The sequence below is a fragment of the Periplaneta americana genome, chromosome 8, assembly GCF_040183065.1.
Source record: "Periplaneta americana isolate PAMFEO1 chromosome 8, P.americana_PAMFEO1_priV1, whole genome shotgun sequence".
Taxonomy (NCBI): Eukaryota; Metazoa; Arthropoda; class Insecta; order Blattodea; family Blattidae; genus Periplaneta; species Periplaneta americana.
The window spans coordinates 32,414,765-32,433,877 of NC_091124.1; the positions used below are offsets into that span (position 1 = coordinate 32,414,765).

Below are 19,113 nucleotides of genomic sequence, written 5' to 3' on the forward strand. Positions count from 1 at the left end.
CGTGTGTCAATTCTTATTATTACCATTAATTTCTTATAAATAATTGATTAAATGGCGATCTTACTCGTGTTAATTATGTAAGCATGTGCGGCTTACAGCTGTTTCGGTGCTATTCGACACCATCCTCAGAGCCTACTAGATCTCGGCGCTCTCTCAACTTCGCTGCCTGTTGTGTAGGTGCGTTCGTGTGATGGAGAGTTGTGTCAAATAGTGTATGTGTTCTGAAATTGATCTGTGTCTTGAGAATTTGACTGGGGGTGTGTTTTAGTGTGTCTGTATATTTCATATTGTTCTAGTGTGTTGAGTTTTTGGTTTTGGGGTTGTATATGTAGGATTTCCATGTCGTTTCTTCTTCTGATCAATTATTTATATTCAAGTGTTAAAAGTAGTGCACGAAAGATTCAACATGGCATTAATTTCTCTAAACCTCTGATGGCAAAACCTCATTACATTAATATTATTCTCATTATATCAATAAATTTTAGATTTACATTTTGCTCCCTGTAACATACTTCAGTAAACTACTATTAAATTAATAATATTCTCATCAGTTAATCAACTAGCTATCTCACTTTACATATTACCTATAGACTGAATTGAATTACATCAGCTAATAAATTAAGTTATTACTTCTTCGTATAAGCTTTATCGCAAATTAAATAAACATGTACTAGTCGTTTAAATTTAATTGAAGAATATTGCTGAAAAATCTTTAATGTATTGTAAATATTCATAATTTAAATATGTATGTCACTATTGTATTGATTATGGCTGTTTGAGTGGAAAAGAAGGCCTTATGCCCTTAACTCTGCCAGAAAAAATAAAACATTCTGTTCTATTCTATTCTATTGAGCTACCAATCAAAAAAATTCCAGCGAGATTGATTACACTGAACAATAAGAATTTTGTTCCGACTTAAAAAAAATGTGTCCCTTATGATTGGTGTGCGCTGAATCCGAAAATGCATCTCTTTTCTTCGTATCACGTAAGGTTTTTAAGATATACTATGATTTCACTTTTCGATAAGCGGTCCCCAGGAAACATCTGGTACGGGTTGGGGGGTTGTATATCAAAACAAAAGCTAATACATTTTATGAGTTTATGACCTATTTCCGGTTTTTTACGGTTGTTAGCATGTTCTTTTGTACTCCTAATACATAAACAGATATTGGTCCCTTCTATTCAGTAAATTTCATAGCAGTTCAAAGTGAGGTCTACGCAATGAACAAACAAGGGTGTGGTTTTCAGTATTAAAAGAATAGTTTACCAGTTTGAGTGAAGGCAAAAATAAGAGAGAGCATTTTCATTGGTCCACAAATTTACAAAGTTATGGCTGGCTCTTTGTTTGGGGAAAAAACTTTCCAATGCAGAAAAAATGGTATGGCGCACTTTCAAAGATGTTTGCACAAATTTCCTTTGAAATTCTAGGGTAGACAACTATATCGAACTTGCGCGAAATCATGCTAAATGCATATGAGAAAATGGGGTGTAATATGTCTCTCAAAATACACTTGTTACATTCTCATTTGAATTTCTTTCCTCCTAATCTTGGAGCGGTAAGCGACGAGCATGGGGAAAGATTTCATCAAGAAATAACTGAAACGGAAAGGCGATATAAAGGAAGATCGTCATCCAGCATGCTTGCAGACTATTGTTGGTTCTTGTAAAAGACAGTTCCGGGTCTACTTATAAACAAAAGTCATCCAGAAAATTATTTTAAATGTAAGTTCAAATTGCAAGATTTTTCTCATTATACGCATGAAATATTTTTATTGTAGTTATGTTTTAAACTACTTAACATCATTTATGCTCGACCATGCCGAAATGTAGTAATTATACACCTGGTAGTAGCCCTTTAATGCACCTCATTAAAGTACACCTATTCATTATAATTCAGTTGTTCAGCCAAAGAGAAATCACCATTGTACCAATATAAAACCGCAAGTAAGCTTATCGATTATTCTCGGATATCCAATCGAAAGAGAATTATTAGCGAAAAGTCACGGAGGCTGGAAATCAAATACTGTCGCAGAAGGTTATGTTCTGTTACTATAATAATTAGCGTTAATTGTAAATAATATTCAAATAAATTCAATTTATCATCTCGTTTTTCAATTCTAAATCAATTTCCAGGTTATATCAAGCCTAATGTTCACGTTATTCTCTACATTATATCAAGGTCAATGACATTCGTGCCTAGGAAAAATCAATACTTTCGCGTCTGCGCACATCTCACAATTCAGGTCAGTTCCGCTCCTCACTTACATAACCATAACATGAATACTTATGAATAATTTCAAGTTAGAAATATGATCGAGCATAAAAAGTCGTATGAAACTTGCCTATAATGGTAATTAAGACGCTCCTATGAAAATTATGAAACTCGCTTGCGCTCGTTTCATAAACAAGCATACTCGCGTCTTAATTACTACCATTATAAGCTCGTTGCATAATGTACTATTTTGTATTCAGTACACATTTTTCAAGTATTATGAGGCATTTTGAATCCCTAGTGTGTTGTAATTTTGTCAGTAGCAGTGGAAAGTTAAAAAAAGTTAAAAAAAAAGTTTTTCATAAAAAAAATTCAATTCACTTTCCCTGGAAAATGGTACGTGATGGGTTAATTTGAATTTTAAATTCAGATTTAGAGCACACATATTAGTAATATTACCTATGTTTATTTCGGATCAAGACAAAAAGTAAAAATTTGTTGTTCAGTATTATCACAGGAGCTACAATGTGATAAATGTTTAACGGAGAGGAAAATATTATATAACAGAGCTTTACGTTAAAAGAATACGTGCACCGATCCTTACGATTTTTTCCGAAGTTTTATGAGCATGAACTTACGCCACCAAATACGTCACTACTGACATCAACATAGCGTTTAACGTTTAAGTGGGCGACGAGAGTGCGAAAACCCTCAAATGTGTCTCGTAGTACCAGTTATGACAACAGATATACCACAGTATAAGAAGAATCAGAAGGAACAACTCTTGTCGGCACCTGTGATGTTGTTGGTACTAAATTCAAGCTCAGTAAGGTCTAGTTCTCAATGAATCCAACTATGTCGCTAGTATCAAACCACTATCAAAATATTAGTAAAATATTAATTTATTTTATTAGATTTAGATTAGATTAGATTAGATTTATTTATTTAACCTGGTAGAGATAAGGCCGTCAGGCCTTCTCTGCCCCTCTACCAGAGGATTACAACTATAACATGAACAATAAGATTACAATTAATATTAAATTTACAATTACAATTACAATAAAAATTAAAGTACGACAAGAATACCTGATTAATGAAAGCTAGACATTTTAACATAGAAGTTAAGAACAAAGAATATTTTTGTATTTACTAAATTACAAATTAAACCTACAATAACAAAATTCTATGGTGATGAAATTACCGGATATTGAGATATTTTGTGGTAGATTAAAAGAACTATTTACAAGAAACCATGTCTGAACGAGTCTCAATTACTGACCAAGTGCCTAGTAAGTTTGCGTTTGAATTGAATTTTATTTCGACAGTCCCTGATGCTAGCAGGTAACGAATTCCAGAGTCTTGGCAGGGCTATTGTGAAAGAGGATGAGTATGAGGAGGTGCGATGGGATGGTATTGTTAGTATTGTTTCATGGCGAGAGCGTGTGTTCAGATTGTGGTGGGAAGAAAGGTAAGTGAAGCGAGACGACAGGTACGAAGGAATAGAAGAGTTCAAGATTTCGAAGAGAAAGAGAAGTGAATGTAAATTTCTTTTCTTATCTAGTTTAAGCCAACCTATTGCTTCCAGGGATGGGGTAATATGATCATATTTACGAACATTGCTTACAAAACGTACACACAAATTATGAGCACGTTGAAGTTTCATTTTGTTGTCGCTGGAAAGGTCAGTCAGTAAAATGTCAGCATAGTCAAAATAGGGAAATACAAGGGTCTGCACAAGGGACTTTTTTAAGCAAGAGGGAAGATGAACATTTATCCTTTTTAGCACATGAATAATAGAATATACTTTTCTGCAGGTTTCTGTGATTTGCATGTCCCAGTTGAGATTATTATCCATGTGAATGCCAAGATTTTTTACCGAAGAACTGAAAGGGATATGCACTGTACTTACTTTAACGGGGGAAATGTCGAGGTGCTTTACAGCGTCGGTTTGCCGTTTGTGTCCTAATATGATTGCTTGTGTCTTTCCAGGATTGATATTAAGATGGAATTTCTTTGTCCATGTCACAATCGAGTCAATGTCTTTGTTCAATTTATCTATAGCGTCATTTATTGGTTCAGTAATACGAATAATCTTGTATGTATATTATCTATCATTAATATTATGTCGCTAGGAAGTCAAAATACTTATATCCATTGTTGACGTTCATGTTCGCACTTCACCGCAACGGACGCCATGATGTATTATGTTGTACTTGGATCAATTTTACCAACATAAGCCTCAAACAGTGACTTGAACGTTAGCGTCAATTAGTGAATATTTTCATGACGATTGCATACGGAAGTAATTATTATTATGATTATATTGTCATTCCTTTGCCTCACGTCTTTAAAATTGTTAAAAGATGAGTAATGAATGTTTTCACTTAATATTAAATTATGCCAGCCTGTCGTAGATGGAGATCCATCTGGTGGAGGTTCCAGATAATACACCCGGTTTCGTGACATGCGCACTCAGAATTTGTTCCCACGAAATGGCTTAAGGTACGATCACACGTCGCTACTTTTGCAGCGCTGCAGTACAAAAAACTGCGCAACTCTTGTACTGCGACGTGTGAACAACGGTGCAACCCGTAAAGTAGCGGCTGCCGAACCTGCTGCCCGCTACTTCTCCATGCTGCGCGCAACTTAAAAGTAGCGACGTGTGAACAGGGTTCTCAGGGTTGCAGCCGCAGCATTTTTGATATCGGTTTTGTTGAAATTTTTGCTGCGGTTGCAACCAGTGTTACCACCCAAATGTGCCAATGATACTTTTATTGCTTGGATATATTTTAATGTTAAATGTGATGAAAATAAATTATTTGTAACAGTTATTAAATGCACAACACAGTCTGAGCATATTTGCTGACGATATAATTCATTTTTTAAATTTTCCGTAGCGTAGTTCCAAACAGGAAGGTTGCCAACAATGATTACGTGAATATATTGTTGGTTATCATTTAAGTATATAGGCGTTTTTAAAAGCTTTATAGTAAAAATAATGTCAATTTCTGAATACTAATTAGGGCAGAAAAGCAAATAATAGATAAGGAAGCTTTCGCATGAGTTTCTTAATAATGCGAACATAACCACAAATTGTATATTGAGAAGTCAACACGGAGATGGGAACCTGCAGCATGACTGCGGCTGCAAAAGTAGCGCCTTTTGTGTGAACAGACTCGCAACCTCCAGTTGCAACTTTTGCAGCACTCGGGTTGCGCAGCACGAAAAGTAGCGTGCAGCGGTGCTACTTTTGGCTTACGTGTGAACACGACACGCAACTTTTGCAGCTGCAGTACAAAAGTTGCGCTGCAAAAGTGGCGACGTGTGACCGTACCTTTAGGTGTCTTTACTGTGGATATACATGAACGGTCTTACTAATAAAAACTCTACATACAGACGTTTAACTGTCTTATACTTATACAATGAGTAGCTCGTTTATAAATCGTGTGTAAATTGCTTACTAATAATCACTACATACATCGTGTATAACAGTATAACTGTTACACAGATACGTCATAGTTTCGTCATTACTTCGCTACGAAAGGTAATAGAATATCTGAGGTTCTCTATTGCAAACCGGTAGAGCGCTCTAGTGTGGCGTGTTAAATATCGATAGTACAACTGGCTCTAATCGATTACCACACTACATTTTGTTCAAAGAGTATAAGCTACAGCAATATTATTCTAATAATTCTATGATCTTTGGTTTGTTCTTCTGTGGTTACAAAGTAACCATCATCATAAAATGACAGTCGATACGAACAGCTGTTAGAGGGGCGGCCATTTTTTTGCTATATACAACGCTTAAACAAGGGGTTTCATGTAGCAAAGCAATTCTCATTGTATAGTTGCAGCCTGTTTATACGTCCATAGCTTATTCACGGTTTATTAGTAACGTTTTCTGTCTCAACTCTGCATAAGTCTCGTATAAAAACTATACACGGTTTATTAGTAAGACTGGAAGTAAAATGCACATTACTGAGCCTGAAGTTCACTCACCCCCAGGTCCAGGTAGGTGATGTAGATGGGGTAGGGCAGCACGATGCAGACGGCCAGCAGCCAGGTACCGAGGGCGCACACGAAGGCCGGCATGCGGGGTTTGGTGGGGTCCAGCATGAGACGGTAGCGGTCCACGGCGATCAGCAGGAAGCTCAGCATCGACACGTGCAGGGGGATGTCCTGCAACACACGAGCAACGACCACAAGGTAAGTACCCGAGGCGTTACAGCCCATGAAGGGCAGTACCGCTCAGGCTGCAAATATGTACAGTACATTGTAAAAGCTTATTGAACCCCTACACTAGTAATGCCCCACGTCGATTATTGTGATTTTCTACTGACTCATTCATTCATTTATTTTATTCCATAGATCTTGCATGAGCAATGAAGCTTTAAGATGTGGAACAAGTCAAAATTTTACATTATTACAATTACGATTTTTACAAATTTTTATAGTTTTACAATTTAGTAATTTTCTACAATTTTTACAATTATGTGCAATTTTTTACAATATTTTGGCGAGATGTAGTGAGATGAGGTGGGGTACCAGGATTCGCCAAAATATTACCCGGCATTTGCCTTTGGGTTGGGGAAAACCTCGGAAAAACCCAACCAGGTAATCAAATCAAAGGGGAGATAATCTATTCAAAGGAGTTGATGCCAAGGACTAGCCATAGACCATCCGGCTTCAGTCCCACGGCTGTGGAAAACCTCGGAAGAAACAAAGACCAAAGAGGGATCCAACCCAAGCCCGAACGCAGCTCCGGATCAGCAGCCCGGAGAGTCTGCCGACTGAGCTACATCGATGGCTCTACTAAAAGTATGCAATACATAGCCAATCAGATTATTAAATTTACAAACGCAAACGATCATTCATCAGTTGTGCTATATGTATAATACAAAACAAGTAAGTTAATTAAATTTAAGGCATAAACAATTCAATCAGTCAACCAGTCGCAAAAAATTACGTGTTCATAATTCTTGTGTTCGCTTCGTCCGTCGCGCTGACCACATTACCCCATCCTTCCAAACTCTAAACTGGCTTCGGCTTAACGTACGTAGAAATTTTCATTCTCTTGTTCTCCTTTTCCAAGTCCTTCACACTTCTACACCTACCTACCTTGCCTCCCGTTTCAGTTACCTGTCATCATATCATAATCTTTTCACTCGCACGCAAAATAGCAGCATACTAGCCATACCAACACATAAGACATCATCGTATTCATCATCATACACAATCTCGCTCTCGCGCTTGTGGAATACCCTACCCAGTGACATCAGAGACTGTCGGAATTTAGTTGCGTTCAAAAGTAAACTTATTAAGCATTTTCTTACTGCGTAGAGTAGGTTTACTTTTTACTTAATTAATAATTTTTTTCTCTGTTCTTAACTTTTACAATACACTGTCTAGCTATTATTAATCAGTTAATCTTTTAGTACTTTGATTTTTATTTTATTTGTAAATATAATATTAATTATAATTATAATTGTAATTGTATTCTTAATATTCTTAATATTGTAATTGTAATCCCTTGGTAGAGGGGAAGAGAAGGCCTAACGGCCTTATCTCTACCAGCTTAAATAAATAAATAAATAAAATAAAATAAAAATAAATATTTCTGGCCTTTGTTTATTTTTTTACAAATATTTTCAAACCCAAGGTTTTAGTAGAAGATCTCAATTTTTAAGCTCCCTTTTTTATTACACTCACAAGACACACAGAAACATTTCCAAGTATTCATTTTATGAAATATCTCATTTATTCACTTTCAAAAAATATTATCTTTCCTATAAGTCATGAAAAAACATATTAATAAAATAAACTAGCAGCATTTCTTACAAAACAAATACATAGTAAAATGAAGCTACTTTATAAATACTTGCAGTAAAAATTTCATCCAGATTTATTTATATTTGGCATAAAAAGTTGGTGTAGAATCAAGAAAAATAGACTTCCGGAAAGTTGGGTTTGAAAGTAAAATGAATATTTACGTAAATTAAAATTCTCCTCCGCTAAATTAATATACTAACTTCAGGGAGAACAAAATGTTACTAAATTTGTAGTCAGAAATTTGTAAAAAATTATTATTTTATGAAAAAATAATTTTGATAGCTCTTTAAATGTCTCGCCCCCTTACAGTCTTAATTTAAAAACATTTTAACCATATTTGTAATCAGAATTCAACTAAATCCATTTGGGGTATGAAAATATACATTTTAAAGAATGTGAAATAGTAAGTTTTGTTTTTCAATTGAGTCTCTCCTTTATTTAACATAGAGGTTCTTAACTACGATGTTAATTTACTAATGAATTTAATTCTCTGTAAGTAGGCCTACATATTGCATTACAATTTGAAACAAATCATTGACGTCATACTGATGTGTGAATCGTTTCGACTATCAATTAATTCCCTGGGTGTATAGAGTCTGGAAATTTGTATGATTGTGAGTGTGCCGGGTTAATATTAATTAACCAATCATCACAAATATAAAATACATCAGGACTGTCGCTGGGCAGTAACCTGAACACACGTTTCAGCGTCACATTGTTGACAAATAACTCCATCTGTTAGCGCAACCATAAAGAATCTAATAGATGCTATAGAGTTACCAACAACGAAAAAAATACTATCAATTGCATTGTTGTCTGGAGCCTAGGCCGCATGGAATGAGTAAACAATATTATGTAGTTAACGAGAAGGTTCCGCCTTGTCAAATTTAAATGCGGGGAGTATAGACAGAGAAATGATAAAAAATACTAAAATTTTATTTCAAATCCCAAACATCCTTAAAATCCCAACCATGCTCACAATAACAATCAATAACAGCATAAACGTTTCACACAAATATAAAGATTCGATTAATCTCTTGCTACGTTTGAAATAGTGTCGATCGTCCAATTACATGAGTATCAAATAAACAGAATATATTGCAGTGATAGGTGGCTCTGATTGCTTGCAATACAGAATTCTCACATTTCATTTGTGAATTAATAAAATATGAGAGAAATAATCAAATACAATACAACGGCCAGAAAAAAAGGAAGACCATTTAATTGTTCTAGTGATAAATTTCAAAGAATAATAACAGTAATGATGATATATTACATTAAATTTATCTACTAATAGAACTAGACCCTTGTGTAATCACGCAATTACATTCATTGCACACGACCACAGCCATCTTCAGTTACAAGCCGAAGCATGGGTAGATTTGGCAACGCTGAGTGGAGGCGAAATAAAGGCATGACGTTTGACGTTTTAGTGCTTTGATTTCGTTGTCACTTGTACATTTTCGACATTTTGATACAAAACTAAGTGCATATGATCCAGATTCAGTGTATTGATGTACGTAATTTATTACGGAATCCGAAATGGTATATAATTTGAATTTCAGAATACCGCGTAAATACTTGCATACAGCCACTTATAACTTTAAAAAATTAAAAGCATACGTGTTTTTATTGATGTTACAAAGGAAAATAAATAAATACCTAAAGAAATGTTACTTGTACCAAAAATAAATAAAATAACGACGTACTTTCGCAGTTCCCTATTCCAATCAATTAACCATTATTTGGGTAGCAAATTGACAATGTTTTGCCGCTTTATGTTGTTTCACCTCTGATTGAAAGGTCTAGAATATCATATACATTTTTATTTCATGTGATTATAATTTATAATTTTAAATAGGCCAAAGCCTGGGCAGGGCATGTAGCACGTATGGGCGAATCCAGAAATGCATATAGAGTGTTAGTTGGGAGACCGGAGGGAAAAAGACCTTTAGGGAGGCCGAGACGTAGATGGGAGGATAATATTAAAATGGATTTGAGGGAGGTGGGGTATGATGATAGAGACTGGATTAATCTTGCACAGGATAGGGACCGCTGGCGGGCTTATGTGAGGGCGGCAATGAACCTTCGGGTTCCTTAAAAGCCATTTGTAAGTAAGTAAATAGGCCAAAGCCAAATATAAAGATCTATGAAAAAAATGAAGAATAATATCTTCAACATAATACGTAACAAAACACATCATTGTCTATTAATTATGTGCCAATTAGCGTAAACTCGGTGAACTTCAAATCCTGTAAATACGAAGTGAAAAGAAACATGTTTATAACTAATTTATTACAAAAGAAATAATATTAATCAACAAACCTTGAAAATCAGCAAAGAGAGTGTATGCATCTACAAATATAGACAGTTCTGACATATAGCAGTCATTCCGAATCTTCAACAAAACTGCAACATTTATGGCATCACAAAACAGCTGTTTACAATGAACTTGAAAATCAACGGCGTAACTTTATTGACATAGCAGGCGAGACCCGACAGTTTGACTAGAATTCTGATACATAACAAACCACAAGTAAGACTATAAAAATGTAGTTTATACAATATTTAATATTTAGAAGAATTGTTCAATCATTTTGTCATTAATAATAACCGTAAAAATAGCCAAAGACTGCAGCCATATTTTCATTTATTGTCTTGTTTTTATCGCCAACACGCACTTAGTTTATAATACATCAACAATTTGGTACGACCGCGAACATAATTCCATCGACACACACTTATATTGTAACATTAATTTACATTGAAAATCGGCATTAGCACAAACACGTGTTCTGGATAGTAGCCTCCGTTTGACAGTTAATTACACTGTTGCCGACATATGGCTCCGGCTTGTAACTGAAGAAGGCTCTGGTTAAAATCGTTAATTGGGGCATGGTCGTCACAGCCTTCTAAATTGAGAAGAAACAATTGTGAATCATAGCGACAAGAGGAAAGTGATAATATTTTATAAAATCAACAGTACTGCCACAGTCTAGTATATACAGTCACGAAGCTCAATACGTAGTAAATATGCATTCATACTCTCTTTCCAGCTAAAGATTGAAGTAAATGTAAATAAATGCACGTGGCATAATGGTTCCTTATTGGCTATTGGACGCACAAAGCCTCCAAACTCATGCTTGTCATCTTCTTCCTCACATTAAAATAGTTCCTTCTAAAATAATAAAATGTATAATATACATGGAATACGAGTGAATTAAACATGCTTATAAGAACACTTTCTTACGATTTAAACAACATGTTTATATTAGTAGTTTCAGACATTGCGTGTTAAATCATTGTAACGTGTATTATGGCAACGCGCATGCGTAATAGGCATTAAATCCCTCCCAAGGTGACTTGCAGCTTCACAGAACACATCAGCACAGCTGGTATAACACAGTGCGAGATTCAGTGTTGCCAACCTCAAATAAATTTCTGTAGAATTAAAGAAATTCTCCACTATGCAAAGAATAACATTCAATCACGAATCTACAGAAAAAGAAAATCCATTATTCCCAGTAGAGAAATAATAAATATTAACCCTCCGTGAGCATTTTACGGGTTAGTTCAATGACAGTGTTGAAATGTCTGTAATATATCAGACGGTGGCTGCCCTGCGTGCTCACTTGCTGAAAATAATGCGCCCTGGTAGCTGCTTTGGTAGCTAGCTTGCGATTGCGGAGTAATACATTTCGGTTTTGTTTACGTCTACTTCAATCTTTAGTTGGAAATAGTTGAGATAGTTGCTAACCACTAGGATCGCTAATATCGCCTCACTACAGACAATGCAAAATAATATCAGTACAGTCTATTGTTCCTAGCACCCTCACAACTCAAGCTTCGTAACTTTATATTCTAGACTGTGGTACTGCAGTGATAGGTGGCTCTGACTGCTTCCAATACAGGATTCTTACATTTCATTGCTGAATTAATAAATGAGAGAAGTAATCGAATACAATACAACAGCTATAAAAAAAGGAAGACCATTTAATTGTTCAGTGATAAATTTCAAAGAATAATAACAGTAATGATGACATATTACATTAAATTTATCTACCAATAGAACTAAACCCTTGTGTAATCACGCAATTACATTCATTGTACATGACTAATTTATTGGAAACCTACTAGTAATACTTAATAGAAGTGAATCTTTTATCTTCCAAATCAAGTTAAAAATAAAGCCAGTCATTATTGTTGGATTTAATAATACTTTTCAGTTTAATTAAAAGTACATATCCCAGGCTTTTTCATGATTAAAACGATATTCAACTGAGTGCTTCCATTTTGTTCAATAACTTTTATTTTAAAACTCCCAGGTAACAAAAGATAAAGTTGGATGGCAGCCAATTGTTTTCGAAAGTTCCAGCAACGTACGGTAGTTAGCGCGCATAAACTACGTCGCTTTATTTGAATTTTTATTCGTTCTCTGAATTTCATAAAACAGCTGCCACATTGTTGGCATTTCCGATATCACGCCACTAAATTTATGTTGCGTATGCAGACCCAAATAACACAGCTATGTGTTAATAAAGCAAATGCGATGTTTTATATAAAGGTATGAAGTTAACATCAAATTACCATCATGTTCATTAAAGCTCTTAGTTCATTCGAGCGTTACATTGTCAGTCTTCCACGAAATACGGATCGATAGGTATGCATTCACAAATGGCAGAAAACTGAGGTTAAATGGCGTATCGCCACAGCTTAAAGTAACCAGGAAGTGAAGTGCATCCGATTCAAAACCTTACGGAGAAGCGAAACTTTAAATTGCTCTAAGCTGCGCTACCCGTCTCCGTGATGCGCCTCGCAAGATACTCGCAAATATCTCTTGAGTGTCGCTCATCATCACCACAACGTTATTATAATGAACATGAAAATAAAATAGATAGCTTCATGCAAACGCGCTCACCAAAATCAAAGTTCATGTTCAAAATTTTAACTCACGATAAACACACATTTTTAACATCTGCGAAGTATTCATCATTACCCAATGCAAAATTTCTTCCCTTGTTACGAAGTGAATTTCCCTGCGTGTGTTTTCCTACAGCTGTTCCAGAATTATCAACAGTAATCTCACTAGAGGTTTTGATTTATCAAGAGAAAACCGAAACTCGAGTGGGATTTAATCGACTATTACACGATTAGAAGAAAATATATAAAGATTAGCAGTAATAAAGTACTCTAATACAATGAAATACTGTAGGGACTATATCCGGGGTGCGCGAGAGGAAGGGCTGCAATATGGAGGAACTGTGCGTTACCGACCGATGGAGTAGGAGAAGGTGACGAACAGTTATTAAGAGGTAAATTGACAAATAGAAACTCTATCAGAAATAAAGTAGATTCAATCAAAACTATAGATACTGAACGAAACTACCTACTAAGAGATAGGCATCAGCAAAGACTAAATTTTCCTAAAATTAGAAACACTTATTATTAATTAAATTAGATAAGCAGACAGGTTTTGAAAATAAGATAGAATTACGTCAAGGTTTTAAAATAATAAAAATTGAAAATAGAGAATTCAGGCAGTTATTAATGTATTCAGATAGCTATATTATTTAGTAAAGGTTCAGAAGATAATTTTGACTTTATATATTGCTTTACTAATATGTCTTAATTTCAATAATAATGCATTTATAATAAATTTAGTAGGCATTATAATAGTAATGAATTGATAATAAGTACATGCGACACAATAATGAAACTAAATTGAGGTTGATTATGTAAGCAACTTGTCAAGTTTGCTTTTAAGCAGGTATGCGGTAGTCTTCATTGAAGTTACGCAAACGTTTCTGCTGACAAGGAAATATTGTAAGAAATAAAGACAACCTACATATAGAATGTATCGAGTCAGCTAATTCAGGTTCATGACTTACAGTATGTCGACATCTGATCACCTAATTGGAATAAAAAGTTATTATTAAAATAAGACCTAAATAATTACAATTAAATTGTGAAAAGGAGCAGATAAAATAAGGTTTAATGTATTAATGGTTATCACGATTGGTTTAAACATGCACTAAAACCAGACGTAAGTGCAAGTTTGAACCAATAATTTATTGATATTTGCGATAAAATAATGAGTCTAGGAAATTGTATATTTAGTATGTAGAACTACATTTGTTTATAGATCTTTTGTTATATTATTAAGTTTTGTACTTGTGAACTATATCAATAAATCAATATGTCAATATAGGGACTATAGAATTTTATTGTATTAGAGTACGTCGCTCTAATTTCCGGCAGCCAATCGCGTTGCAGGTCGGCTACATTTAAACGTGTGCGACTTGTGATTCGCTTATGAAGACGTTATTCATTTCTTAAGGCTCGATAAATACTTAATATAATCACCAGCCATTTTGACTCTTTCGTTGGCGTTTGCAGAAAGCACACGAAGACGTTATTTGCCGCTCAATTATTTGCTGAATTACAGTGCGTTTGATTTATTATCATAGGAGCTACGACATGATAATGTTTAACGGTGTGGCAAATAGATCCCTCGTATAGTAGCTCGGCAACGAAAGAACAAAATGGCGAACGATACTACCTACCTAGACTTCATAGAGCCTTCACTTCCTAAGACGTAAGCAAAGAGGAGGAGTCACGCCAGGAATAACAGCGTCGCGACTATAATTGACTTACTGAAATTCTATTTCACTAATGTTAGCTTCACCAAAACGTTTGAATGGAGCCGTCATTTTCAGTTGACTATATATGCGGTAAACAAATGACGATCGCAAAGCACGTTTTATAGTACCGTAAAGAATTTGCAGTTGGAAATGTTGGCAAACAAAGAAACAAATGGTAGGGAGGTGATTAAAACAGAAGAAAGTATATAAAGATTAGAAGAAATACAGTACTCAGAACAATAAAACAGATATTAATTGACTTACTAAAATTCTATTTTACGAATGTTACTTTCACCAAAACGTTTGAACGGAGCCGCCATTTTCAGTCGACTATCTATGCGGGAAACAAATGACGATCGCAAAGCATGTTTTATAATACCATAAGAATTTGCAGTTTGAAGTGTCGGCAAACAAAGAAATAAATGCTAGGGAAATGATAAAACAAATAAATGCTAGGGAAGCGACAAAAATAAACAAATGTTAGGGAAGTGGTAAAATTTTGCAATAAGCAGCCATGATTGGTTGAAAGACATCGTTTCGTACGATTCTATTGGTCGAAAGTAGTATGACGAAGTAATAGTCTGTACAATTTGTCTACTTCTCCTAAGGTAAACAAAAGAAGTGAAAGGGTTAGGTCTAGGGAGATATGTGAAAATAGATTTCTGCTTAATGATGTCACTGAGATCCTAAATAATATATATCAGTTCTTGGATATAGGCTACTAGGATGTCATGCACGTTATGGCAGACGGACAAATCAGTACCAAATATCACAAAAAAGTAATATTTTCTGACCAGAGGACGATTATCTATCTATCTATCTATCTATCTATCTATCTATCTATCTATCTATCTATCTATCTATCTATCTATCTATCTATCTATCTATCTATCTATCTATCTATCTATCTATCTATCTATCTATCTATCTGTCTGTCTGTCTGTCTGTCTGTCTGTCTATCTGCCTGCCTGCCTGCCTGCCTATCCATCCATCCATCCATCCATCCATCCATCTTCCATCCATCCATCCATCCATCCATCCACCCACCCACCCACCCACCCACCCACCCACCCACCCATCCATCCATCCATCCATCCATCCATCCATCCATCCATCCATCCATCCATCCATCCATCCATCCATCCATCCATCCATCCATCCATCCATCCATCCATCCATCCATCCATCCATCCATCCATCCATCCATCTATCTATCTATCTATCTATCTATCTATCTATCTATCTATCTATCTATCTATCTATCTATCTATCTATCTATCTATCTAACACATTAGACTTCAGATACATTAGGCACTCCAGCCCGAAAGAACAAAAGCTAGTGCTCGGGCGCAGTTCAGTTATACAAAATATTTTAGAAAATTGAACGAGTTCACTGAGCAAAATAACATTAATATATATAGTAAAATACAGACAGCATTATACAAATATAGAAAATACAAAAATATACGAGTATTAGAATTCAATTTTAGACTCAATTAGCTTAACAAAATACAAAACAATTAAGTAATTAATCTAATTTGTTTCCTAAATTTATGTCTGTTAAGTGTACTCAGTTCAGAGTAAGCTCTAATTAATGCATTATATTTTCTGTATCCAAAATATCTGCTGTGTTTTAATCCAGCAGTTGTGTGGCATTTGGGGGTGTTTTGAAAGAAAACTGGTTTTGTCTCGTACAGTATTCATAAGGATCAAATTTAAATTTATTGTGATTTTTATGGAAGTAAATCAGCAATGTTTGTTTATAAATTTGTTCTAGATTTGAAACACCAAAGTCCTGAAAAATTAATTTTGTTGGGTAATTTAAAGGTTTATATAGACAAATTTTGGCAATTATTTTTTGGAGAAAATTTAAAAGATGGAGTGTTGATTTTGCCATTCTTCCCCAAAGTAATATAACATACTGAATTACTGATTGAAACAGTACGCAGGACGTAAACGAGTCAATAAGAACGTAGAATGGAAAATTTGTGAATTGTTTCACGCAATCTATTAAACAGGAAGGACACAGGGTAAAACTTGGTAATATTGTGATACTAATAATATAATAGTACTTTTTGAGAATGTTTTAGAATTTTACTGAGCGAGAGAAAGAACGGTTTTGTGCAGAAACTTGTCCACGAAGATTCCCTTAATACGTTGACGAAAAAAAAAACGATCTTTCTCTCGCTCAGTAAAGTTGTAAAAAATTCCCAAAAAGAACTATCATAATATTATTAGTATCAAAATTTACCAACCTTTACCCTACGTTTGTCCCATATTAAATGTTAGTCAGTAATAATACCTAAATATTTCATAATGGAGGGGGGTTGTAAGAGTGCTGGGAAAAACGGGATAACACCGAAAAAAAAAATCACAATCTTGGGTTCGCCCACCACGAATGTCGTGTATTCCGGAGTCGGGGATTGAACTCGGGTTCGCTGCTTAATACCTCACATGCACAATCAGTTCGTTTCTCCAGGTTAGGATTGTTGCCGTAAAAGACAATGAGTTTACGATCAATGTCCTCTTTTGGTTCAGTACTGGACGCTGCAAAATGTCACGTTTTCCCCTCGCTGTGCACACAGTAGGAGGCTTTGCAATTCTGGAGGATTTCTAGTTAATGACTGAAACGTGGCCCCAGATCTGAAACGCTGCGCAATAGATTAGCCTGGCGTTGAGAAATAAATAGGGAGGAAAAAGCTCTTCCAAAGGTATAGCTCACAGATAAACACTGCGCCGGCTACAAGCACTCTGTTTGGAGGAGATAATTTCTTCATAATCTACTCAAGAGCGGGGGTATCAAATGGATTAACTAGGCGATGCTTCCTGCATTTAGAGGTCCCCCACAGTACGGGTTCCATTTTAATGACTCCAATTAATACCTGTGTACTGACTCTGCTTTTAATACCAGCTAACTCAAATGATCCTCGGCTGTGGATTAAATGGTGGCTTTCGACTTACATTTCAAGTAAAACATAGTTCGATTCTCAGAAACAGAGTCGAAATTTATATGTTAGTTCAGAGTTTATACTTACTTACTTACAAATGGCTTTTAAGGAACCCGAAGGTTCATTGCCGCCCTCACATAAGCCACCAGCGGTCCCTATCCTGTGCAAGATTAATCCAGTCTCTATCATCATACCCCACCTCCCTCAAATCCATTTTAATATTATCCTCCCATCTACGTCTCGGCCTCCCTAAAGGTCTTTTTCCCTCTGGTCTCCCAACTAACACTCTATATGCATTTCTGGATTCGCCCATACGTGCTACATGCCCTGCCCATCTCAAACGTCTGGATTTAATGTTCCTAATTATGTCAGGTGAAGAATACAATGCGTGCAGTTCTGTGTTGTGTAACTTTCTCCATTCTCCTGTAACTTCATCCCGCTTAGCCCCAAATATTTTCCTAAGCACCTTATTCTCAAACACCCTGAACCTATGTTTCTCTCTCAGAGTGAGAGTCCAAGTTTCACAACCACACAGAAGAACCGGTAATATAACTGTTTTATAAATTCTAACTTTCAGATTTTTGGACAGCAGACTGGATGATAAGAGCTTCTCAACCAAATAATAACAGGCATTTCCCATATTTATTCTGCGTTTAATTTCCTCCCGAGTGTCATTTATATTTGTTACTGTTGCTCCAAGATATTTGAATTTTTCCACCTCTTCGAAGGATAAATTCAGAGTTTATACAGAGTTTAAACATAATAGAAAATTTCGAGGAACAAATATCAGCAAGTAATATATGAAGGACACACAGGAAACAGAAACTCATCAACGTTTTCTAAATTTTACAGTAGAGCTTTTCAAGAGAGATCTACATCTTTAAGTACTGAAAAATGGGTGAAATTCAGTATTTTTTCTCAGCATTCAGTAACTCTGTAATTATGAAAGTTTATATGCTCAATATATACTACTTTTCAAATTTAGTCAAACTATTATATATATTATTTTAATGTACCGAAGTACATATGATATTTCCATGCAGATATTCTGCGTCATCATACGATGAAAGAGGCGATGCTTCCTGAAAACTCGGGTTCAAATCCCGGCGCCGGAGAGAATTTTTCTCCGTTCCATTATACTCTTTCATCGTATGATGACGCAGAATATCTGCATGGAAATATCATATGTACTTCGGTACATTAAAATAATATATATGATATGCGTAAATCACTTCGTGATTTAAGACAGCGCTTATTCCGTCGGATCCCGGCCAACTAGTCACTCATAACGAGTGCACCTCAGCACATGTGTGGACTTCGGTCCTACGTTCATAGACATCTATGACGTAGTGCAGAGGACGGCCACTAGAGGGAATCCAAGAGTTGGAACTTAATCTGAGACGATTCTGTCCGACGCCGGGGTGGTATCCGGTGTGGCTTAGTGGATAAAGCATCAGCACGTAGAGCCGAAAACCCGGGTTCA

The 19,113-nt window shown here is 35.5% G+C and overlaps 1 protein-coding gene across 1 annotated transcript in view; it reads right to left on the minus strand.

The window, feature by feature from the left end:
- The window catches only part of LOC138704630 (prolactin-releasing peptide receptor), a 751,251-nt gene that overhangs the window by 456,763 nt on the left and 275,375 nt on the right, over positions 1 to 19,113 (minus strand). Inside the window, exon 2 of the mRNA XM_069832712.1 lies at positions 6,212 to 6,391. Within this exon, the coding sequence (XP_069688813.1) occupies positions 6,212 to 6,391 (180 nt within the window). The remainder of the gene's footprint in view (positions 1 to 6,211; positions 6,392 to 19,113) is intronic.